The 25,000-nt window shown below is 42.6% G+C and overlaps 2 protein-coding genes across 2 annotated transcripts in view; both read right to left on the bottom strand.

The window, feature by feature from the left end:
* Window positions 1-10,881, bottom strand: part of LOC123499902 (DNA-directed RNA polymerase II subunit RPB1-like) — an 84,563-nt gene extending 73,682 nt beyond the window's left edge. The window contains exons 1-5 of the mRNA XM_045248434.1: window positions 10,423-10,881; window positions 9,898-10,040; window positions 3,276-3,608; window positions 2,758-3,194; window positions 1,605-1,672 (exon numbers count right to left, since the gene is read on the bottom strand). Of these exons, the coding sequence (XP_045104369.1) occupies window positions 1,605-1,672; window positions 2,758-3,194; window positions 3,276-3,608; window positions 9,898-10,040; window positions 10,423-10,881 (1,440 nt within the window). The remainder of the gene's footprint in view (window positions 1-1,604; window positions 1,673-2,757; window positions 3,195-3,275; window positions 3,609-9,897; window positions 10,041-10,422) is intronic.
* Window positions 10,882-19,859: 8,978 nt separating this feature from the next.
* Window positions 19,860-25,000, bottom strand: part of LOC123499809 (dipeptidase 1-like) — a 138,109-nt gene continuing 132,968 nt past the window's right edge. The window contains exon 11 of the mRNA XM_045248301.1: window positions 19,860-20,276. Coding sequence (XP_045104236.1) covers window positions 20,160-20,276 — 117 coding nt within the window. The 3' untranslated portion in view covers window positions 19,860-20,159. The remainder of the gene's footprint in view (window positions 20,277-25,000) is intronic.

Consider the following 25,000-nt stretch of genomic DNA (forward strand, 5'->3'; position numbering starts at 1 on the left):
TATTTTGGTGTGTGTGTGTGTGTGTGTGTGTGTGTGTGTGTGTGTGTGTGTGTGTGTGTGTGTGTGTGTGTGTGTGTGTGTGTGTGTGTGTGTGTGTGTGTGTGTGTGTGTGTGTGTGTGTGTGTGTGTCAAGCGTTCATTGACCATATAAAGTTCAGGAAATGACTAACGAGATCACTTTTCTATTTTTTTTCTTTTATTTATTCATCTTTATTTTTATTTTGCATTCATTTATATATTTTTTAACTTTTTGTGGTTGTTAATGATTTCATGAGCGTGAATAGCGGTGACTCTTATCACAATTATATCAAAAATAAAACTTATTATATCCTTTCTATCTTTTTTCCTTTTTTTTCGTTGAAGTATATTTTTCAAGTGAGACAAAGAGTGACTCAACACCAAAAACATCAACAAGAACACCAACAACACCATTTAGAAACACTCACCACCATTAATACACACATACAAGCACCATTTACTATTTCATCATGCAGAACAGAGAGCCACCAGCAGTTACCGGTATTGCGCCACTACCTTCTGTGTACAATGAAGCGTGGTACCAATTCCTCATCCTTCACTCATACGCCCATATTCTCACCTCCACTATATTGAAAACTAGTTGGAGCTCCACGGATTTTCAAGGGTATTTTGAAGTCTCTAATGGCAGATGAACGACATGTCTACGTCACTGATAGGACAAACACCTCTTTGCTTGAAACACTTACGCGCCATACCTCCACTATATTGAAAAGGTTGTAGGTAAAGCTGTACGGGTTTTCAAGGGTGATTTTATGGTTCTAATGACAGATTAATGATATTTCTATGCATCTGATAGCACAAACACGTCTAAGAACACGGCTAATCATATCTGTGGCCTTCGAAAACAGTTGAGATTGAAGCTACAAGGGAGTTTTAAGGAAATTTTTATGATTCGTTCGTAGCTGTAGTTACTTGAAGCTACATATTTTTCAAGCGTCTTTTCTACCTACACTGGATTTCTAAGGGAATTTTTATGATCTGTTGTAATCCAGCCAACTCAACTTGAAACTACATATTCTTTAAGGGTCTTTTCACAGTTACAGTAAGAGATTCATGAGATTTCTATGCGTCACTTAAAAGGAGATGCACTACGTTTCTACAGCGTTTCTACATCTCCCTAACACACATTACTTTTAGAGCACAAATACCTCGATTCTTCAAATGTTGTGTATACCTTTTTTCCAGCGAAGGAGGAAAATAAAATAAGGTAAAATAAGTTCATTACAACATGACATTCCAACGTTTCTATTGCACTAACAATTACAACATTTACAAGGAACAACTCCAGCATTTAACTAATCAGCTAAGAGTGTTCTACCTTTGTACAATGAACGAAAGAAGTAATCACCAGGTAAATGCTATGTGGTGATTACAACAGGACAGTCTAGCGGCGGCAGGTGAGCACTGGGAACATACAAGACACACCACAGAGATTCAAAGTAATAAAGTATGTAAAGTCGACTCCAGATTTGATGAAGCAACGTTCCCATTTTCATTTCAGGACAAAGCAACACATCAGCTCGTCTCTTCCAGGTAAATATCATCCATCGCCTGGCGCCACTCACTGTCTCACTCCCGCAGTGCTGACTGAATGGGGACACAGACACCACGGGAAGCTGAACAATCACCCCAGCTGATAAGAGATGCCTGGGTCAGTATTCAGAGACGCTTTGCTCTCTCACCACGACTTTTTCCAAGGCCACATATATGATTAGCGGAGTTTTGAAGAGTGATTCGTCAGTTAATAATGTAAAAATCCTGTTATTCCGTCACTGCAACCGTAAAATCACCTCCGAAAACTCGTGTAACTATAAATAAAGTCTTTTTTGAAATAGTGGAGATGAGGAGCAGAAGCATTTGAGAATACTAGCCTTGACTCCTCCAGTGGCGATTTTAACCCCTTGAGTCCCATGACGCGTTTCCATATTCATTCTCCTTACTATTCGATGATTTTATACACCTTCAGAAACTCATGTAGGGGAGCTGAAAAAGTGAAGACTGTGGCCATTAATCTTCTGACCCCCATAGACCCTTCCTAATGTCAGTAAAATGGTCTAATCGTACACAAATCTCAAGATAAACAAAAATGTGTCCCAGTACTGAAGGGGTTAGTGTAGGAATATGAATGAACAGATAGATAAAAAAAAATGCAATAAAGAGCCAATCACGTAAGGGAAATTTAAAGAGTTACTAATACGCACGATTACGAAGAAATGCAAATCAGACACTACTACTAGAATAATTAGAAGTAAACAAGTAAACAAGGAAATAAAAAACATGAAATAGAAACTGAAGAGATGATTAAATAAAACATAAAAAAAACAAGTAATTTCGTAAAAAAAAAGACAAAACAAGAAAACAAACAGAGAGAGAGAGAGAGAGAGAGAGAGAGAGAGAGAGAGAGAGAGAGAGAGAGAGAGAGAGAGAGAGAGAGCATGAGGGGAAGATATGAGAACAAGAGAGGCATGGAGTGGGAGGGAAAACGAAACAGAGAGATGAAGAGGGAGAGAAAGAGAGAGAGGGAGGGAGGAAGAGGGAGGGAGAGGACGAGAGGGTGAGACAAGGAGAGGAGGAGGAGGAGGAGGAGGAGGAGGAGGAGGAGGAGGAGGAGGAGGAGGAGGAGCACTGTCTTACGAGAGTCGAACAAATATAATCTCGCCTCACTTACTGTAATAAAAATCCCACGTTAAGAGGCTTTGTGTTAATGACGGGACCAACGGCACAAAGGGACCCGCCAGACCTGTGGGACTTGCTGGGACTTGTTGGGACTTGCTGGGGACTTGTTGGGACTTACTGGGACTTGTTGGGACTCGCAGGGACTTGCTGGGACTCGCTGGGACTTGGTGGACTTGTTGAGGACTTGTTGGGACTTGTTGGGACTTGTTGGGACTCGCTGGGACTTGGTGGACTTGTTGGGGACTTGTTGGGACTTGTTGGGACTTACTGGGACTTGTTGGGACTTGTTGGGACTTGTTAGGACTTGTTGGGACTTACTGGGACTTGTTGGGACTCGCTGGGACTTGCTGAGACTTGCTGGGGACTTGCTGGATTTGCTGGGGACTTGTTGGGACTTGCTGGGACTCGCTGAGACTTGCTGGGACTTGCTGGGGACTTGTTGGGACTTGTTGGGACTTGTTGGGACTCGCTGGGACTTGCTGGGACTTAGTGGACTTGTTGGGGATTTGCTGGGACTTGTTAAGACTTACTGGGACTTGTTGGGACTCGCTGGGACTTACTGGACTTGCTGAGGACTTGCTGAGGACTTGCTGGGACTTGTTGGGACTCGCTGGGACTTGGACTGGGGACTTGACTTGTTGACTTGTTGGGACTTGTTGGGACTTGACTGCTGGGACTTGCTGGGACTTGGGACTTGCTGGGACTTGCTGGGACTTGCTGGGACTTGCTGGGACTTGCTGGGGACTTGTTGGGACTCGCTGGGACTTGCTGGACTTGTTGGGGACTTGTTGGGACTTGCTGGGGACTTGTTGGGACTTACTGGGACTTGTTGGGACTTGTTGGGACTTGTTGGGACTTGGGGACTTGTTGGGACTTGCTGGGACTTGCTGGGACTTGTTGGGACTTGTTGGGACTTGTTGGGGACTTATTTGGGACAGCAAGTCCTAACAAGTCCCACACACAAGTTGTTTGTGTGGTTGACGAAGGCACAGAAGGAGAAGGTGTTGGTGGAGGTTGATTCGCTGTGGTGATGCATGATGGGACTAACTAATAGGTGGTGATGAATTAGATGATGGTAATGGTGGTGGTGGTGGTGGTGGTGGTGGTGTGGAGACGAAAATGATGACGAAAATGAAGACGAAGACAAAAAAGAAAGAAGAAGAAGAAAAAAAGAAAAGAAAAAAAAAACAAGAAAAATAAGAAGAACGATAACAGGAAAAAGAACAAGAAGAATACGAACAACAACAACAACAACAACAACAACAACAACAACAACAACGTGAGGTATTTTGAAGATGACTTGTTGGCAGCGAAGACGAACTTTCCCTACCAAACGTGAACGAAGCGCCTCTCCCAACACACACACACACACACACACACACACACACACACACACACACACACACACACACACACACACTCCCAATACTCGTGTCCTCATGAAAGTTGCAGATGATGAGATAAAAAAAAGGGACGAAAAGGAAACAAAAGAGTACAAATAATCTTTAAGGAGATTATTTGAAGGAGGACCACTTCCCTTGAGGACAACCTTCCCTCCCTCCCTCCCTCCTCCTGTTTCCCTCCCTTCCCCTCTCTCTCTCTCTCTCTCCCCTCACTCTCTGCCTCCCGCTTTCCCTGTCCTCCCTCCTCTTTCCCTCCATCATATCCTTACCATCTTTCCTTCACCCACCCACGCCTCCTCCATCTCCATCTCCTCCTCCTCCTCCTCCTCCTCCTGTCAACCGTGCCCTCCTCCATATATCTCTCAGCCGGTATATCCGTCTCTCTCTCCCTCCCTTCCCTCCCTCCTCCTCCTTTTCTCTCCCTTCTTCCCCTCGTCGAAAAAAAGACGATGGGAGATGATGATTCGGAAATGGAGGCAAACATAAAGAGACAAACAGTAATTATACAGCCACGCTTAATCCCTCCTCCCCTCCCTGGTGGTTAGGCCGAGAGTCACGCTAACACGCAGGGAAGAACGACCTAAGGGAACACAGCACCTCGGCTTCTTGTTGCGCCGAGTGGGAGAAGGAAGTTGAGATTGCAAGAAGGAAGGATCATCTGAAGGAGCTCTCCATCCCGCTACGCCGTGTTCTCTTCTTAATGAGGAATTGTGTCTGAATGGAAAAAAAGGAAGGGAAAGTACAGATGAGCTGACACGCGCCGGAAACGTGCTAAGTCCTGACACACGCCGTACACTTTCACTACGACTTGGACTGGCCAACTAACCCTCGTGTCTCATTTCCCATTCTTCGCCTCATTTTGCTTACCATTTGGCGATTTGATACAGCGTTAGAAATTTATGTGGGGAGTGAAATAGTGAAGACTCGGGCCATTAATCTTCTGACACCCATAGACCCTTCCTAATGTCAATAGAATGGTCTAATCGTGCGCAAATCTCAAGTCAAAAATGTGGAATATTGAAGACTTCGGCCACTAATCTGACACCCATAGACCCTTCATAAACCCTTCCTAATGTCAATAGAATGGTCTAATCGTACACAAATCTGAAGGCAAAAATGTGAAATATTGAAGACTTCGGCCACTAACCTTCTGACAACCATAGACCCTTTCTAATGTCAAAAGAATGGTCTAATCGTACACATATCTCAAGGCAAAATGTGTCCTAGTGTTGAAGAGGTTAATTCAATCATTCCTCTCTCACCACTACTCACTTCACATTCCTTATTCCTCAACGCTTCTCATGATGGTGACGATGATGAAGTTAAAAAAAAAAAAAGGGAAGAAAAATCAAGACAAATCAGTGCAAGCAGGTGTTATGGTATTTCAAAGGGAGTGAATGCCAGTTTGTGGTGTTGAGAGTATGTTATGTTGTCTCGTTATGTTATGTCTCAAAATGTATCAATGGAAACTTGTCATTGTGTTAGATCAAAACTAAGTAAAAAGATTTAGTATATAAGATAGTGATGAGGTTAGGTTAGGTTAGGTGAAGTGAGGTTAGGTGAAGTGAGGTTAGAGAAGGAAAGGTTAGGTTACGTTAGGTTAGGTTACGTTGGGTTGGGTTGGGTTGGGTTAGGTTAGGTTAGGTTAGTATAAATTGAGGTTAGGTGAGATGAGGTGAGGTGAGGTCAAGTGAAGTGAGGTTAGGTGAAGTGGAGTTAGGTTAGGTGAAGTGAGGTTAAGTGAAGTTAGGTGAAGTTAGGTTAAATTAGGTGAAGTTAGGTAAAGTTAGATTAGGTGAAGTTAGGTGAGTTAGTGAAGTTAAGTGAAGTTAAGTTAGGTTAGGTTAGGTTAAGTTTGGGTTAGGTTAGGTTCGATTTGGGTTAGATTAGGTTAGGTTTGGGTTAAGTTTGGTTAGGTTAGGTTAAGTTTGGGACAAATTTGATTAGGTTAAGTTAAGTTTTGGTTACGCTTGGTTAGATTAGGTTAAGTATTGGTTAAGTTTGGTTAGATTAGGTTAAGTATTAGTTACGCTTGGTTAGATTAGGTTAAGGTTTGGTTACGTTTGGTTACATTAAGTTAAGTTTTGTTCAGGTTATATCAGGCTAGAGTAAGTGAAATCTGGTAAGCCCACAAGTAAACCAAGAATAGACCCACACGTGACACTCTCCGTTACATCACGCATATTAAACACGATGCTAACTAAACATTATCAATCCTCACTCCTGCTTGTGGATTAGCGAGGCGAACACACACACACACAAAAAAAAAAAAAAATGCAAGGAATTATTCGCTTCATTTATAATTTGCTTGGATAATGAAAGACCAATTATTTAGAAGCCAAATCCGTGTCGCCATTGTAGAATCCGATTGTGTCCCGTTGGTTGTGTGTTGTACTACTGGAAAGGCTATTTTGGTGTAAGAAATGCAGGAACAGATAGGAGAACTGGTGAGCTGTTTTGTCAGTGGAAGGAAAGTGTTAAGGATCGAGTAAGGGGAATTCTGGAGTTCACACACACACACACACACACACACACACACACACACACACACACACACACACACACACACACACACACACACACACACAGGTGAATGAGGTGGACTGGTGGAGGTAGCTTTGTCCACACAGGGACTGCCACACGTTGCCCTGCTGAGTTCGTGCTCTTATATTCTTGTCATTGTGGATGTTGTTGTTGTTATTATTATTATTATTATTATTATTATTATTATTATTATTATTATTATTACTATTTCTTGCAGCTTCCCTCATTTTCTTATGCTATTATATTCTTGTCATTCTGAATTTTGTTATTGTTGTTGTTTTTATTATTTTTACTATTGTTATTATTATTGTTATTATCGTTATTATTATTATTATTATTATCATTGTTTTGAAGGGAGGTGGTGGTCTGGCGCTTTTAGTGACTCTTTATTGCCATTTTTATTTGTTTATTCATTATCTATTCATCCATTTATCCATCTACTTCATTTTTACTCGTTTTTTTTATTCCCTTAGCGAGAACACCGTGCGTAAAAAAATATAAATAAATAAATAGATCAAAATAAATCAAAGAAAAAGGATCATCCAAATAAGATAAAAAAAAAAAGAAAAAGAAAATAGTAAAAAAAAATCTAATTCACTTTTAATCAAACTAGACAAAAAAAAAGCATTCCATATACATTTTTCTCAAACTAATCAATTAAAACTCACCTTTCGTTACTAATCATTAAAAAAAAGGACGATTAAAAAAGACTAAAAAAAAAAAAAACTCAAATCACAATAAAAACACCATTGTAATAAGTCATAATTAATTCCCTATCACAAAAAACTAACGAAATGCAAAACTTTCCTTATTAGACAACCAATCACAACAGAGAGAGAGAGAGAGAGAGAGAGAGAGAGAGAGAGAGAGAGAGAGAGAGAGAGAGAGAGAGAGAGTGACGCCTTTAGTTGGTCCCCGCTCATATACAAGGCAGGGAGGAGGCTGTGTGAGGCAGGGAGAGAAAGGAAGGCAAGCAGAGATGAGAGAAGCAGAGAGGCAGAGAAACAAGGAGACAGGGAGGGAGAGGCAGGGAGGGAGAGGCAGGGAGGCAGGGAGGGAGAGACAAGGAGGCAGGCAGGGAGAAGCAGAGAGGCAAGGAGGCAGGGAAGGAGAAACAGGGAGGGAGAGGCAGGGAGGCAGAGAGGAAGAAGCAGCGAGGGAGAGGCAGGGAGGCAGGGAGGAAGAGACAAGGAGGCAGGCAGGGAGAAGCAGAGAGGCAAGGAGGCAGGGAAGGAGAAACAGGGAGGGAGAGGCAGGGAGGCAGAGAGGAAGAAGCAGCGAGGGAGAGGCAGGGAGGCAGGGAGGGAGAAACAGGGAGGGAGAAGCAAGGAGGCAGAGAGGCAGGGAGGCAGGGGTACAGGAAGGGACAAGGGGGGAGAGGTAGGGATGCAGGGGAGGTGAGAGGTAGGCAGGGAGGCCAGGAGGCAAAGTGAGGGATGAGGAGGCAAGGAAAAGAATGGGGAGAGAGAGAGAGAGAGAGAGAGAGAGAGAGAGAGAGAGAGAGAGAGAGAGAGAGAGAGAGAGAGAGAGAGTGAACAGTGGTGAGGCAGGGAGGAGGCAAGGGAGAGGCAGGAGGGAGGTAGGAATGAGGAGAAAGTGAGAATGAGGAGAGAGAGAGAGAGAGAGAGAGAGAGAGAGAGAGAGAGAGAGAGAGAGAGAGAGAGAGAGAGAGAGAGAGAGGAAAAGGAAACTGAAGGAAAAAGTTCAGCTATGATCGCACACACACACACACACACACACACACACACACACACACACACACACACACACACTTATGAGTAATGTATGTTTGTATAAACGAGGAATCTGTGCCCAAATAACATGCAACATTGAGGAGGAGGAGGAGGAGGAGGAGGAGGAGGAGGAGGAGGAGGAGGAGGAGGAGGAGGAGGAGGAGGACAAGAACGAGGAGGAAAGAGAAAGGAGGAAGAGCTTTATGTAACACGATAATTTTGAAAAGAAGAAGAAGAAGAAGAAGAAGAAGAAGAAGAAGAAGAAGAAGAAGAAGAAGAAGAAGAAGCCGAGGACGATGAGAAAGAACAAAGAACAAGAACAAGAACAAGAAAAAGACGAAGAAAGGAGGAGGAAGAGGAGGAGGAGGAGGAGGATCTTTTATGTTACAGGACCCTTATGCGAAGAAGAAGGTGGTGGTGGTGGTGGTGGACGAGGAGGTTGTCTGGCACCACTATTCCCTGTACACGTCTAATCAAACCACCTTTAAAGAACCTCTGCTATTTGATTTACCTATTCGTCATCTTATATTCAATTCTCTTTTACTGTCAATAACATCATTTGTATTTATTTGACCATTTTAGCCTATTTTATCATTTTGTGCGTTTAATTTATGTTCTAATCTATTTTATCTGTTTATCAGTGCAGTATGACGTAATTAAACTGTTAATTTCCATCATATACACAGAATAATTTATCATGCCAGATTCGAAAAATTATTAAAGTTATCCATAAAATTAATATTCTCTTTGACGGTAACTGAAGGATTTCATGGGTGACTCTTACAAACTTCACTACTACAACAACACTATGGAGCAGCTTTGATACAGTTGGGTGAGTTGTACTGAGCGAAAATATACCGCAGAATCAATGAAAATTTAATGAAAGGTAAATCAATGGCAGAGAGGTTAAGTATTTTATACAAGGAAGCATGCAAAGGAACCAGCAAGGAAAGACTTCCCAGCACTGGTCCTTGAGAGGTGGCGGTACTCCGGTGTGTGTGTGTGTGTGTGTGTGTGTGTGTGTGTGTGAAATTTGGAATGGGGTCTGCACTTTATATTGTCATATACAAGAAGAATATCCTTTTTTTCCCATTAAATATCACGAGACAGGGAAAACAGTCGCCTTATTGGAGAGAGTGTCCGGTGAGAGCGTGATGCAGGGTGGAGTGTCGCAGCTTCGGTCCTGACTCAACTGCCTGCTTCTTGACATGTGAATGTCTAAAGGGTTGTACAACGAGGCCAAGACGAGACCAAGACAGTTTCATTTAACAGTAATTTGCAAGCTTCCTCTATGCCAAATTTTAGAATGATCCTTATCTCATTTTATTCAATATCTCCATGATGCGGTGCAAGAATTGATAGTAGAGGCATCGAAGCAATCTGTCATTGGGTTAATGTTTTTACCCAGTCACATGCGCATCGGTATTCACAGCAGGAGACGTGACGTGCCTCATACTAGGCAAGGGTTCGCCATGAGCAAGGGATCAATGTTTGCCATTCACCAGGTATGGGGAGTCCTAAAGGGGTGATAAGGGCTCCTTCCATACAATATGGTGGAGGGTGTGTACGGGTCCCTGGCTTGTGATGGCACCGGGCTGAACAACTTGCCGTGAACGAGGCCACGCTGTGCGCCATGCACCAGACACTGCCAAGACGAAGGGGTTCTTTAGGGGTGAGAGGGCTCACTTTATGACAGTGGCTGGGGCGTGGTGTGTGGCACGCTGTGCGCCATGCACCGGACACTGGCAGGACGAGGGATCCTTCAGGGGTGAGAGGGCTCACGTCATGACAGTGGCTGGGGTGTGGTGTGTGGCGGGGCATTGCTCATGGCGAGCCGTGTGAGGCGCGGCAAGGTTGCATCGTCACTACCCTCGCACACACGGGACTGCTGGGGTACCTGTGTTAATAGGTTGACTTGAATGGCGTGTTGCTATCGCCACGCCAGCAGTGCTAGTGTCAGAATGGAAAGCGAGGCACGGCTCGCCGTGAATCGTCACCACATGACAGGATGCCAGTTTGGCCCGTACCTCCGTGCTGGTACTGGGAGCGACGGGCGTCCCTGCGTGACCTGAGCTGCATACAGAGGGACGAGCGGGACAGTGGCAGGCACACCACAGGTCAATACCCAAGAGGATTGAAAGCGAGGCACGGCTCGCCGCCACATGACAGGACGCCCGTTTGGCCCGCACTTCCATGTAGGTGCTGGGAGCGACGGGCGTCCCTGCGTGACCTACGCTGCGTACAGAGGGTCGAGCGGGATAGTGGCAGGCACACCACAAGTCATTATCCACCAGGATTAAAAGCGAGGCACGGCTCGCCGCCACATGACAGGACGCACGTTTGGCCCGCACCTCCGTGCAGGTGCTGGGAGCGACGGGCGTCCCTGCCTCACCGCGTGGCAGGAAGTTGTTTACGGCACCGCCACGCGGGGCGGCATTGTCAAGGCTAGTGTTCAGAATGCAAGGCTCGGCCCAGACCACCACCATCAATAAACAGGACGCACGTTTGCCCGCACCCTCCATCAGTTATCGTGGAATCGCATTGATATCGACCTTTTGTCTCTAAAATGTCTCATTGCTGCTCTCATACCTATGGATGCGTTAATTATCATATATATATATATATATATATATATATATATATATATATATATATATATATATATATATATATATATATAGATAGATAGATAGATAGATAGATAGATAGATAGATAGATAGATAGATAGATAGATAGATAGATAGATAGATAGATAGATAGATAGATAGATAGATAAATAGATAGATAGGTAGATAAATAGATAGGTAGATAAATAGATAGGTGATAAATAGATAGATAGATAGATAGATAGATAGATAGATAGATAGATAGATAGATAGATAGATAGATGAATTACAATTTCTTTATCCTTTCAGTACCATGTAGCGTTTTCATATTCGTTTCGGTTATTATTTGGTGATTTCATACAGCTTCATAAACTCATGTGGGGATTCAAATAGTGAAGACTGTGGCCATTAATCTTCTGATCTCCATAAACGTTTCCTAATGTCAATAAAATGATCTAATCGTAGCCAAAAATCAAGGTAAAAATGCGTCGTAGTACTGAAGGAGTTAATCTTTTGACCTTCATAGACCCTTCCTGATGTCAATAAAATGGTCTAATCGTATGCAAAAATCAAGGTAAAAATGCGTCTCAGTATTGAAAGTGATAAATGGCCTTATTTCATTTGAAAGACGCACTGAGAGTCCGTATCTCTCCCGCTATAGCGAACTGAGAGCTCATTTTTACATATGAGGAAGGGGGACAGGAGGCGACCGTGCCCCTGTAAGGACGATGCTGGCGATGTAAAGTAATGGTAATAATATTCTTCATTCAACTATTGCCTCTGCCTCTAAGTACGTTTCATTGCTTCTTTGTTTCATAAGTACTGAGGCAATTTCTATTTTTTTTTCTCAATCTATGTATGCATAGAAAGTTATTTAACCCTTTCTATACTGGGACACATTTTTACCTTAAGATCTGTGGACAATTAGACATTTTATTGATACAAGGAAGGGTCTATGGAGGTCAGAAGATTAATGGCCACAGTCTTCACTATTTTAATCCCCGACATTTTCTGAAGCTGTATAAAATCACAAAATAGTAAGCAGAATGAATATGGAAACGCGTCATGGTACTGATGAGATTAATATATGTGTGTAGAAGGAGTTATTTAAGCCATAATAGATAAAACAGCAGTGTGGGGCCACCGCGGTACAGTGGGACCGCGAGCGCTTTGTGGACCCCCAAGTGTTCTCAAGCGCACGGGTTCGATTCCTAAATGCCAAAACCAAAGTCCTCCTCACTCGTCTGTCAGGAGGCACCGTCGAGGCACCGTCCTAGCCTTAATGTAATAGGGAAACCGGACGTAAAAAAAAAAAAAAAAAAAAAAAAAAAAAAAACGTATAGATCACAAACTAGAGTAAAATTTGACTTGCAGATCACGTTGGCTGTGTAGAATCGTAAATGACATACCAAAGAAGCACCCGTTGAGGTTCTTTCTGTCAATATGTGTCGGTGAGTCATGTACACTAGAATGAAAGACACTATAGAACACGGAAGACACCAGATAGTAGCTACACCTGAAGTGACAATAGTATTATAATAGTACAACTGTATAGCTATCGGTGGAAGAGGGAGAATAGTAAAGAAAGCGTTGTACAGCAAAAGATGAAATAGTATACCATTTATATTTTTTCTGTTATCATTACTAGTTGATATTTCGCGTACAGCCTTCATCCAACTTTCTTTAATCTAAACTTTTTTTTGTGTATATTTTTATCTTTCAACACGTAGAAAAAATAAGTGAGAGGAAGAGTTATCTATCATCTATTTTCATTTATCTATTTACTTTTTTTTTCCTTCACGTACTACATTCCAGTAATGAATAATACACGCTGCATTATCGCCTCTTATCAGCAGAAGTAAGTAATTATGCATTATAATCATTACGGCGCGCGTGTCACAGTCATGGAGAACACACACACAATACACACGAGGAATCTACACATTATAAACATTACTTACTCGCCAAGCACGCCCTGTAATGAAGTGCAAGCCGCTACTCCCCTCGGGGCATTAACAAGGTGGTCGGGGATTAGCTGCAGTGGAGCTCATTATTATCATTATCATTTCACTACAAGGATCCTTCATTTCACTCGTGATGGAACGTGATTATAGATTATTAATACCTGAAGCTCCCACTGGTCTCTCTCTCTCTCTCTCTCTCTCTCTCTCTCTCTCTCTCTCTCTCTCTCTCTCCTAAGGTCAAAACTGTAACATTTGCAGATTAGTTAAGTTTGCGTTATATCAAACTTTTCTTCCATTTTCTGTCTCACCAAAGTCTCTCTCTCTCTCTCTCTCTCTCTCTCTCTCTCTCTCTCTCTCTCTCTCTCTCTCTCTCTCTGCAGGATAATAAATGCGCAGAAACAAACAGGAATTCGGTCAGGAAGTCAGCCGTCACCTCGACGCAACACAGCCACGACTGTTGTGTTTCCTTCCTTTCCTCACTATTCTGCCTTTTATTCCCATACACTTCTGGGCTCCATTCACCTCCACTATTTCAAAAGGCTTTATTCAAATTCACACGAGTTTTTAAGGTGTTTTTTACGGTTCTAGAGGTGCAGCGACATGATTTGTACATTATTAACTGGAGAAACACTTGAAAACAGCGCTAGTCATCTCTGTGGCCTTGGAAAACAGTCGTGGTGAGAGAGCAAAGCGCTTCTGAATCTGAACCACATGAAACACTCCCGCGACACACCACCGTATACTGTTGAAAACCTCCAGTTGTAGTGACACTTAACTCCTTCAATACTAGGACACATTTTTACCCTGAGACTTTATTTACATTAGGAAGGGTCCATGGAGGTCAGAAGATAAATGACTGTTCTTCACTATTCTAATCCCCCCACATAAGTTTCTGAAGCTGTATAAAATCAGCAAATAGTAAGCAGAATGAATAAGGAAACGCGTCATGGTACTGAAAAGGTTAAGGGTGACTTTTACGGCTATAGTGATGGATTAACAAGATTTCTGCATTATTAACATGACAAAACACTCTTGACACCACATCTAATGAAATATGTGCCCTTTGAAAACAGCGGTGATGAGAGCAAAGCGTTTCGGAACACGGACGCACACTATAGAATTGTCAAACCGCGCCACCACGCCACTACTCCACTCCTCAGACCGCCTGCCAGAAATTGAAATGGAGGGTTTCTATTGTCATTCAGGTGGAACTTATTGTTATGGCGGGACAGAAGAACCACCGCCAGGATTCTACATTATACCTTCCTTGGCCCATCGCGCTCCTGCTGGTCACTGAGGGGAAATGTGGCGGGGTGAGGGGGGGATAGCAGTGTTGTGAGCTGGCCCTCCTCCCCTCCCCTCCTCTTAGTAAGATTCCTAAACCATTGTCCTCTTTTTCCAATCCCAAAATACTAACATATGTTTGTTTTTTTTTTTTTTTATGTATATGTGCCAATAAAAGGCATTAAAATTATTAAAAGCAAAAAAGAGTTTACTGAAGTACCGGTCCCCGAACAAAATTACAGAAACATTACGAAAAAAAAATAATGAAAGATGTGTGTCTAGCGATAGAAGTTGGCTTGAGACGCAACACTGGCAATCAGAGAGAGGATGAAGACAGTCCGTTAGTAGAGGAGTTGGTGAGTCGAAATGCGTTTGATTCCACCCTGCATGTTTAATCCCTTCAGTACTGGGATGCATTTTTACTTTGACCTTTGGTTGTGATTTGATTATTTTATTTGCATCAGGAAGGGTCTATGGAGGTCAGAAAATTAATGGACACAGTCTTCACTATTTCAATCCCCACAAAAGTTTCTGAAGCTGTACAAAATCACCAAATAGTAAGCAGAATGAATATGAAAATGAGTCATGGTACTGAAGGAGTTATGAATGGTACTAGTGAACCCCTTCCTAGATGTGAAGCATACTCCATTGGTGAACGAATAAGGACCCTTTACCGAAGTACCAGCTGTGATAGGGGTGGAGAAGAAAACTGGCAGAGACCACATGCAAGGAAATACGGATAACCAGGAGCTGATGTCACCGCCGTCTGTTGCTCTGCTGGAAGACGAAAGCAAGGAAGCAAGACAATAACACGAACGCAATTGAGAGTATCGAGATGTCGCCGCTCACTGCCATCCTTGCTAATTGATATCTGGTTAGCGTGAAGCAGTGCCTGTCGTTCACGCCACACCGCCACGTGTTATACTGACTTGCTTGATCCTGTTTACTTGGTGCAATGTAAATAGAAGTAATATGATAATAAGAGGAATAATGACAATGATAACGACAATAATGATAACAACAGAAAATAATGGGCGGTGATGAAGAGAGACCCGATTTATTTTTTCATGTAAGAGGTGAGGACTGGCCAAGGACACCAAAAAGATAAAGAAAAAAGGCCCACTCAGTCGCCAGTCTCCTTACACAGCCGACAGTTAGCCAAAGGATTGAGAAAAGTCATTTATTTCTGACTAGTTCCGCAGCTACTCATTCGTCACTAGCCCGTTTGTCCTTCAACACTACCTCAAGATGGCCAGTGTCCTCACCTAAACAATAACAAAAGCAATAGAAATAACAAAGACAAAAAGAACAAACAAGCATTTACAGCAGAGTGGTGAGCCAACCACTTACATGTACCCTAGTATCACAGCGCGGGCCGCCATGTACCTCCCCGTCATGCGTCACCCTCTATTCCCGCCGCCACATGAAGTAGCGCCATGCAAAACTCCTGCCTTGCCCATCGAAACTTGCAGAAAAGTTCACAAAAACACTCTCGGACACGCCCTGTAACTGAACGACTTTACCCGAACATAATCCTCCTCACTGGGTCACAAAGCACAGCTAGCCACAGAAACAGACAGTAGCAGACTATCTTTTTCACCAGACACGTAACTCGCACCCAGAATATCCCTGACAAAACAATGGTAAATAGATACAGTACTCACCTCACCTCTTGTCCATCCCAGCAGCAGCAAGCGTTCAGGAAGAGGAGTCCATATCGTTAGTGCGGGAACAAGTAGGTACGGCACAGCGATAACACTCGACATCTCACCCGCGCACTGACAACTGACGAACTGGCTAGTGAAGAGAGAGCTCAACGGAAGGGGAAGGAAGGATGACGGTTTGGGAAATGGAGGTGTTTTCGGAAGGTGAAGGAAAGACAGGGTAAGGATTAGGTAGAACAAATCTATTATTGGTTTTGTTGTTCGTGTGTGGCAGTTGATAGATTGATACACCCGTGGTCACTACTCAGCCGCTCATGTTTTCTTGCTTATACTGCGCAGGAGTCGAAGTGCTGAGATTTTAACCCCTTCAGTACCATGACGCGTTTCTGTATTCATTCTTCTTACTATTTGGTGATTCTTTACAGCTTCAGAAACTTAATATGTGGGGATTAGAATAGTGAAAACTTTGGCCATTAGTCTTGTAACCTTCATAGACCCTTCCTAATGTCAATAAAATGGTCTAATCGTACACAAAACTCAAGGTAAAAATGTGTCTCAGTACTGAAGTGGTTAAAGGCATCGAGATTATTTCCTTGATATTTTGTGTGATTGTGGCGTTTGCTCATTTCGCTATAGTTGGTACTGCTACTGTTTATGTTGTTGTTGCTATTAAGAACATAGTAGTAGTAGTAGTAGTAGTAGTAGTAGTAGTAGTAGTAGTAGTTGTTGTAGTTACAGCAACAGCAATAATACCAACAAAAACAACAGTAATAGTAGTAGCAGTAGTAGTAGTAGCAGTAGTAGTAGCAGCAGCAGTAGTAGCAGTAGCAGTACCAATAGCAGTAGCAGTAGTAGTAGTAGTAATAATAGAAATAGAAGTAGTAGTAGTAGTAGTAGTAGTAGTAGTAGTAGTAGTAGTAGTAGTAATAGTAGTAATAGACAGTAGTAGTGACAGTAGAAAGTGACGGTAGTACTTAGCATCTAAATTACACTGCTAATCCCACCTTACATAAGTGAGTGCTGGGAAATGAATTAAACAAGAGGTTAATAATAAATATATATTTATCACATAACATTATCTTTTTAACGAGACGAATATTGAAGAATAAATTGTTAATAAGTCACTCCGGGCGGTGACAGAACCAGCCAGTTGCCCGGTGGAGAAATTACATCAACAATTGTGCGCGATGGATATCTTCACACACACACACACACACACACACACACACACACAGGGAATGGTTGAGGCAGGGCTGAACACTTTGAAATGAACACAACAATAATACTCTCTAAGGTAAGTGTTCTTCCTAGTGGTCTAGTGGTGGCTGGGCAAACAAGATAAAGGATGAACCAGCCGTGACAGTGACGTGTTGATGCTTCACACTGCACGCTCGCTTCCTTACGTCTGAGGAGTGTTAGGAAACTCTATTAGGTACCGAATGAGATTTCCTTTTCCTTGATTACGTAGCTTCCTTGTTCTCTCTTATGCTGATGTGAGGCTGGTCTAATTCAGGAACGCCTTACTCTCTCGCCTCGGCTACTCACAAAGGCTAGAGAGATGTTTAGCGGAGTTCTTGTTCAGCTGTCACTACCACAATGTAAACACCTTTGAAACCAGCATAACCTCACCTAGAGCCTTTCAAAATGGTAAAGATGAGGGCACATGTGTTTCAGAAAATGTACCACAGCTCCCAAAACTTTCATTAATGTGTGTGGTGAACTAAACCTTAATTAACAAATAATATGAAGCATGTTGCCTGATCACGCCACAGCTTGAGGTGCTGCCGATACACAGGTACAGCAACCATCTCAGTGTACAGGGTTGCCAACTGTTGCCACTATGAAAACCAAACGTGTCAGATAATAGTGTCCATTGTCTCAGAAATTAAACCTCTTGTTCCCTAAAGGCAGTTTTGGGAGCTGCTGTATACATCGCAGTACACTCATTACCACTCTATGGCTGTTGCATCTTCCCTCCATTCTCTAACTCCTCAGTTGCTTAGCGGTCATTCTGTCGACTAGATGCCCTCACTGTTATTGGACATCCTGACAGTACCTAACACTCACTCAAGTAACATTTTTCTTTACGTTGTGATTGAGACTGTCTATTTGCTTTCCAGAATACACTTGGTGGCAGCGGTGGGATGAACACAGGTGGTTGATAATTAAATGGACAGTACTAGACGACTCCTTGTAACATTCACTATTTTATGTGTTTTAGTTAAAAGATTGTTTATCTGCCCGTAGAAATATATTAAGTAGCTGTGGTGGCATGAACAAAGAAGATGGTGATAACATACAAACACACACACACACACACACACACACACACTCTCTCTCTCTCTCTCTCTCTCTCTCTCTCTCTCTCTCTCATAGATGTACAATAATGACCTACCTACAAGTAATACACTGGAGTTCAGCATATCGAGGGAGGGAATCAAGGCTACTGTGTCTCTACAGGAAGGAGATTCTCAAACACTTCATTTTCTTGGTGCTTAATGCTGGCCTGCGTGACGGACACCCACGCCCCCACAAAGGCACACGATCCACTTCACCGCTCGTATTTTAAATAACAAAAACATGTAATTCAATTAGGTAAACTTTCTTCTGCAGCTTCAACCGCATAAAATAAAGGCGAATTTTTACACTGAATTTTCTACTCTAAATGAAAGTCACATGTTGAGAAAAAGCTCCTCGATTTAACGTTAGCTTTTAATTGAGGCGACTTTTGGAATTGTGGATCCAAAGCAATACCTATCCGTTTACTACTGTTGGAACATATCATTATCCTAATTTATTTCTGGAAAGCTAAAAACTAAAATCAGTGCAGTTTACTTAGCACACAATGATTCGAAGCCCAGTAACATTCACCTCCAACAGTTACATTCCTCAGAGTCAGTGATACATAGGCAGTTCCATCACCTCCAGTGGTGGCCCAGATGTAGCCAGCTGGGAGGCACATCAGTAACCCTTTGGAGGAGCAGCCATGGCAATTAAGGGAGGAAGCAAACTGACTGCAGTGATTTTGGGAAATTTGTGGAAATTGAAAAAGAATTATAATCCTCTTCCATGAAAAGAGAGAAAAAATAAATGAAATATAATATCTCGATGCAAATATTCTACGAGTTTCAAATATCATTTATCTTTTTTTTCATTTTTATAGAAGACTTCAGGCCAAGCATAACAAATTCACATGAAAAAATTTAATACATTTTATCTTCAGTACTCTGCTATCAACGGGAACAGAAAAAGTGCAGAGGTTAAAAACAATAAATAGAATATATCGTTGTGTTTTGTAAAGCATTTTTAGGAAACATTACTTTGTGTTTGGGGAGGGGGGGGGAGAATGTGCGAAGGATATGTATTAGTAAGGTTACTGTGCTCGACAAAAGGGGATCTTTCTTCTTCTTCTTCTTCTTCTTTTACTTCCTCTTCTTCCAGTCCAAGACACACGAGGCCACAAGAGTGAGGTGAGTGGTAGGTTAGGCAGGATGAGTAGAAGTGTTTTTTCTTCATGAGCTACAAAACCATTCTTACTGACACGGCGCTATATAACCTCCTTATTGCGACGCCAGTGTGCCAACCAACCAGTCTCTCTCTCTCTCTCTCTCTCTCTCTCTCTCTCTCTCTCTCTCTCTCTCTCTCTCTCTCTCTCTCTCTCTGTTTTCCACCGAATCCCAAATGACACGAGCCAAATTTTGTGTACCTCGTTGTGTGACAGCTTCTTATCTTCTCCCCACTCACCTCCCCTTCCCTCCCACCCACACCCCCAGAGACGTAATCAACATGGGCTTGGCTGCCCTGGAGGAGGAGGAGGAGGAGGAAGAGGAGGAGAAGAAAGAGGAAGAGGTGGTGGTGGTGGTAGAGGGAATAGAGGAAGAAAATTAGGTTTCAGAATTATGCGAGTTTTCCTTGTTCTCTCTCTCTCTCTCTCTCTCTCTCTCTCTCTCTCTCTCTCTCTCTCTCTCTCTCTCTCTCTCTCTCTCTCTCTCTCTGGGGAAGTCGGGATAAGTCAGAGAAAATTATACGAAGAACGAAAATATTGACGAAGATAATGACAATGTGACACACTCAGAGAGAGAGAGAGAGAGAGAGAGAGAGAGAGAGAGAGAGAGAGAGAGAGAGAGAGCAGGGAAACAGACACACTTCAACCCACGAGTCAGTATTGGAGGCAGCGTTGGGTGGAGTGGGGTGGAAGGAGGTGAGTCTTCAAGGGTTGGGGTGGGAGAGTGAGGGAGAAGGAGGTCAGGTTCGTGTGTCGTCGAGGCTGGCAAACTTGTATCTGCACGGCCACCTGGTGTCGATGTCGTGGATGGGGATAATCTCCTCTGACGGCTTCTCCCCGGCCAGCTCCTCCCGCACCTGCAACAAGGGAGCAGTCAGGGAGGGAAGGACTCTCGCTGTTACTCCTGTTTCCCTTCCATGAGTGAGAGAGGATATGTCGCTTAGGACATCTTAAGACAAGTTCACACGTATCAATAAGCGACTGAAATTGTAAATCGTTAGAAGTACCGACTGAAGACAAAAAGAAAATAAATTGAAAAGAAAGGTCACCAAGAAGGAAGATGTCCGGATGTAAGGTATTGAAGGTGTAGTGAACTTGTACAATGCAGGTGTGAACTCAGGTGTGCCTTGTGACGGAGTATATGTCGCTTATTAAGAGTGAAGGTGTACACATGCTGGGTTTTGCTTGGAAAGTTGATTATTTTTTTTTCTGGTATTTTGTGTAAGGGAAGGAAACAAATTGATTTGAAGTCATGAGTGAGGGAATACATGTCGCTTATTAAAAGTGAAGGTGTACATATGCTGGGTTTTGTTTTGAAAGTTGATTGTTTTTCTTGTTTTTTTTTTTTTTTTTTTTTTTGGTATTTTGCGTGAGGGACGAAAAAGTATTGATTCTAACCCATGAGTGAGGGAGTTCATGTTGCTTACTCAGGGTGAAGATGTGCATATTCTGGGTTGCTTTGATATCTGATTGTTTTCCTTCTTGTTGTTGTTGTTTTATGTGAGGGACGGAAAGGTGACTGCAAGGTAACTATGTGGAATTTTCTTTATGTAAGAGGGGAAACTGGCCAAGGGCAACAAAAATGTAAAAAAAAAAAGGCACACTTAACTGCCAGTTTCGTTGCAAGTCAAAGTGTCAGCCGAAAGAAATTGAACAAATGTCTTGAAACCTTCCTCTTAACCCCTTCAGTACTGGGATGCATTATTACCTAGAGTTATGTACACAATCAGACCATTTTATTGACATTAGCAAGGGTCTATGGAGGTCAGAAGATAGACAGTCCTCACTATTCTAATCCCCATAGAAGTTTCTGAAGCTGTATAAAATCACCATATAGTAAGCAGAATGAATATGGAAGCGCGTCATGTTACTGAAGGGGTTAATACAAAATAAAGAAGGTAGAATATAATACAATCCAATAAAAATGGGGAAAGAAAAAAAAATGCATTAACTGTTACTCTTGATTCACTTTGATGTGCGAGGGAGGGAAGGAGGAAGGGGGAAGGAGTGAAGGAGGGAAGGAGGGAGAGAGGGAGGGAGGGAAGAGCAGTGAGTGGTATCCTTTGCCTTCCCTCGCTGCTTCAACTAAAGGACCTTGTTATGCAAGTGGTTCTGGCCAAGAGCAATAAAAAAAGGTAAAAAGAGGAAAAGCTCCATTGAAAAAGAGTCAATCCCTGAGGAGCTGAGCTAAAGGGATTATTCAAAATTGGGAAGTGCCTTGAAAAAAATTAATTGGATGCGAGGAAAGGAAAAAAAAAGTACCCCATAAATATTATCTCCCCATAAAGGAAGAAAAAGCGAATATTCTCTCCCCCATAAAAGAAGAAACAGCGAATATTTTCTCCCCATAAAAAGAAACAAGCGAATATTTTCTCCTCATAAAAGAAGAAAAAGAAGGAAAAGCGAATATTCTCTCCCCATAAAAAGAGGAAAAAGGAAAAAGCGAATATTATCTCCCCATAAAAGAAGAAAAAGCGAATATTCTCTCCCCATAAAAAGAAACAAGCGAATATTATCTCCCCATAAAAGAAGAAAAAAGCGAATATTCTCTTTCCATAAAAAGCGAATATTCTCTTTCCATAAAAAGAAAAAAGCGAATATTATCTCCCCATAAAAGCAAAACCAAGAATATTAGAGAAGATTTCACTGCACATTCCCATTTATCTATTTACATTTTCACACAAGGCTGAGGTGTGGGAAGGAAGGATGGAAGGAATGAAGGAGGGGAAAAAAAAAAGAGGAGAAAAGGAAAGAAGGAAGGAAGGAAAAATATAAATGCATACAGAGAGTTCCCCAGAAAAATACATCCTAGATATGAAAAGTGTTACGGAAAGTGTTGCGAAATGTAAGAGAAAATAACTCAACACAACATCAACACAACATCAAACTATCATTCAAGGACATGAGGGAAAAAAGATCAAGATATGTATATGAACACCCACACACTGTACACACACACACACACACACACACACACACACACACACACACACACACACACACACACACCTATAAAACCCACATCATACAATAATTCACCAACAAGAAAAGCAAACAAATCGAGGACATTCAACACACACACACACACACACACACACACACACACACACACACACACAACAAGGGGGAGGAAATTACTCTTTATACACATCTGCGAGTGACAAGCGGCGCCCGAGTCTCAGCTTTACGAGGCAAGACCCGCTGGCGACCTATTTCTGTCTCCGCCCACGACTACGTTTTCTTTGTCAGCGACGGCGAGTGGCGATGGAGTGGAGAGGAAAAAAGAGCGCTGTCCTCAAGGTCCCAGGGAGGTTATGGGAACGGGACACCTTATTCAAAAACACATGCACTGCGCCTCTGCTACATTCTACAGGCTCCAGTTCAGTGGTTCTCATTTAGGGGGAGGGGCAACGGTAAGAATTTAAGGGGGTAATGGTGAGCTATTGCAAATTATATATCGTAAATAATGGAAATCTGAATAAGAAAAACTAAATACAAAATAATTATGACAACTCTGGAATTAAATCCTTCACTACTGGGACGCATTTTTACCATGAGTTTTGGGTAAACGATTTTATTGACATTAGGGAGAGTTTATGGAGGTCAGAAGATTAATGGCCAGAGTCTTCACTTTTTTAATCCTCCTACATGAGTTTGTGAAGCTGTACAAAAAACGACAAATAGTAAGCAGAAAAAATATGAAAACGTGTCATGGCACTGAAGGGATTAAGCAAAGGAGTTTTCTTCGTCAAAACTTTATTTTTTGTTGATTTATTTTTCCTAGCATTCGTGGGGAGGTGGGATTTGGAGGAAAAGTGAAGAGAAGCCACACAATATTGAGAATTCCTAAAGGGGATGAATGGAGAGAAAAAGGCTGAGAACCACTGCTCTCGCTGAAGTCAGCAAGTTTTTAATATTTTTTTATGGTCCTAGTGAAAGATTATTTACGATTCTATGCTATCAATAGGACAAACGCTATTGAGAACCTGTCTGATAATCTCTGAGGCTTTTGAAAATTGTCGTGATGGGAGAAACGAAACGATTATTTTTCAGTTAACGCTTCTAGTGACAGATTAACAAGTCTTATAAATTATCAAAACACTAAAGAGCATAACTAAATCTTCGTATCTTTTAAAAATAGTCGTGATAAGAGTAAACCATTAAAAAAACAGATTAACAAGTTTTCTACATTATCAACTGTAAAAAAAAACATTAAAGAACATAACCAACTCTTCGTATCCTTTAAAAAAAAACAGCCATGTTAAACGTAAACCACAAAAAAAGCATATAAAAAGTCACACTGGTTTTAACCCCTTCAATACTGGGACACATTTTTACCTTGAGATTTGAGAACGATTAGACCATTTTATTGACATTAGGAAGGGTCTATGGATGTCAGAAGATTAATGGCCACAGTCTTCACTATCTTAATCCCCCCACATGAGTTTCTGAAGGTGTATAAAACCACCCAATAGCAACCAGAATGAATATGGAAACGCGTCATGGTACTGAAGAAGTTAAGAAATGCTTTTTGTATCGTACTAATGACATATTTACACAGTTTCTACACTATCAACAGGAGAAACATTCCTGAGCATCTCAACCACATGTATGGCGTTTCAGAATAGCCATGGAGGGCAAGAGAGCAATACAGAACACAGGTCTGAAAGGGAGGAAGGGAGGGGAGGAAGAGCCGGGAATGCTACGGGAGGGGAGAGGGATTATGGGAGGAGGGAAGGACGTGTGGGAGGAAGCAAATGATGGGTGTTGTATGAGAGAGAGAGAGAGAGAGAGAGAGAGAGAGAGAGAGAGAGAGAGAGAGAGAGAGAGAGAGAGAGAGAGAGAGAGAGAGAGAGAGAGAGAGAGAGAGAGAGAGAGAGAGAGAGCGATGCTCCCAGGAACTGGCTGCCCCTCTCACCCAAGTCTTCACAACTTGTGTACGGGAAAACGTCTGGCCTTCAGTGTGGAAGGAGGCTCGAGTAGTTCCCGTACACAAAAAGCTCCAGGACGGACCCAAAAAACTACAGACCCATATCCCTGTTGTCAGTGGTGGGTAAAGTGTTTGAGAGGGTCGTGGCAGAGGTGGTGTGTAGCCATCTCAAGGACAATGCCCTCCTCTCAGACCAACAGTTTGGGTTCAGACCTGGAAGGTCAACCTCCGACCTAATGATGCTTCTCACCAGGCATTGGCAGGACGCCCTCGACGACGGCAAGGACACTATAGTGGTTGCTTTGGACATAGCAGGAGCTTTTGATAAAGTATGGCACAACGGATTACTAGAAAAGCTTCGTGCTAAAGGCATCCAGGGTGGCTTGCTACGACTCTTGGGAAATTACCTGCAGGACAGAAGCCTCAAGGTGGTTGTCAACGGGCAAACATCTGAGTCCCTGCCTGTGGAGGCATCAGTGCCACAGGGTTCAATTCTTGGCCCACTCCTGTGGAATATCTACGTGGATGATCTTCTCCAGCTACTGCCAGGAGTCATGGCCTATGCTGATGACTGCACCCTCTCCTATACCTATCCACGCCAGGACAGTGGGCGGGCTGCTGAGGCCATCAATCAGCAGCTACGAGTGATAA

Source organism: Portunus trituberculatus, chromosome 50 (assembly GCF_017591435.1).
Source record: "Portunus trituberculatus isolate SZX2019 chromosome 50, ASM1759143v1, whole genome shotgun sequence".
Lineage (NCBI taxonomy): Eukaryota > Metazoa > Arthropoda > Malacostraca > Decapoda > Portunidae > Portunus > Portunus trituberculatus.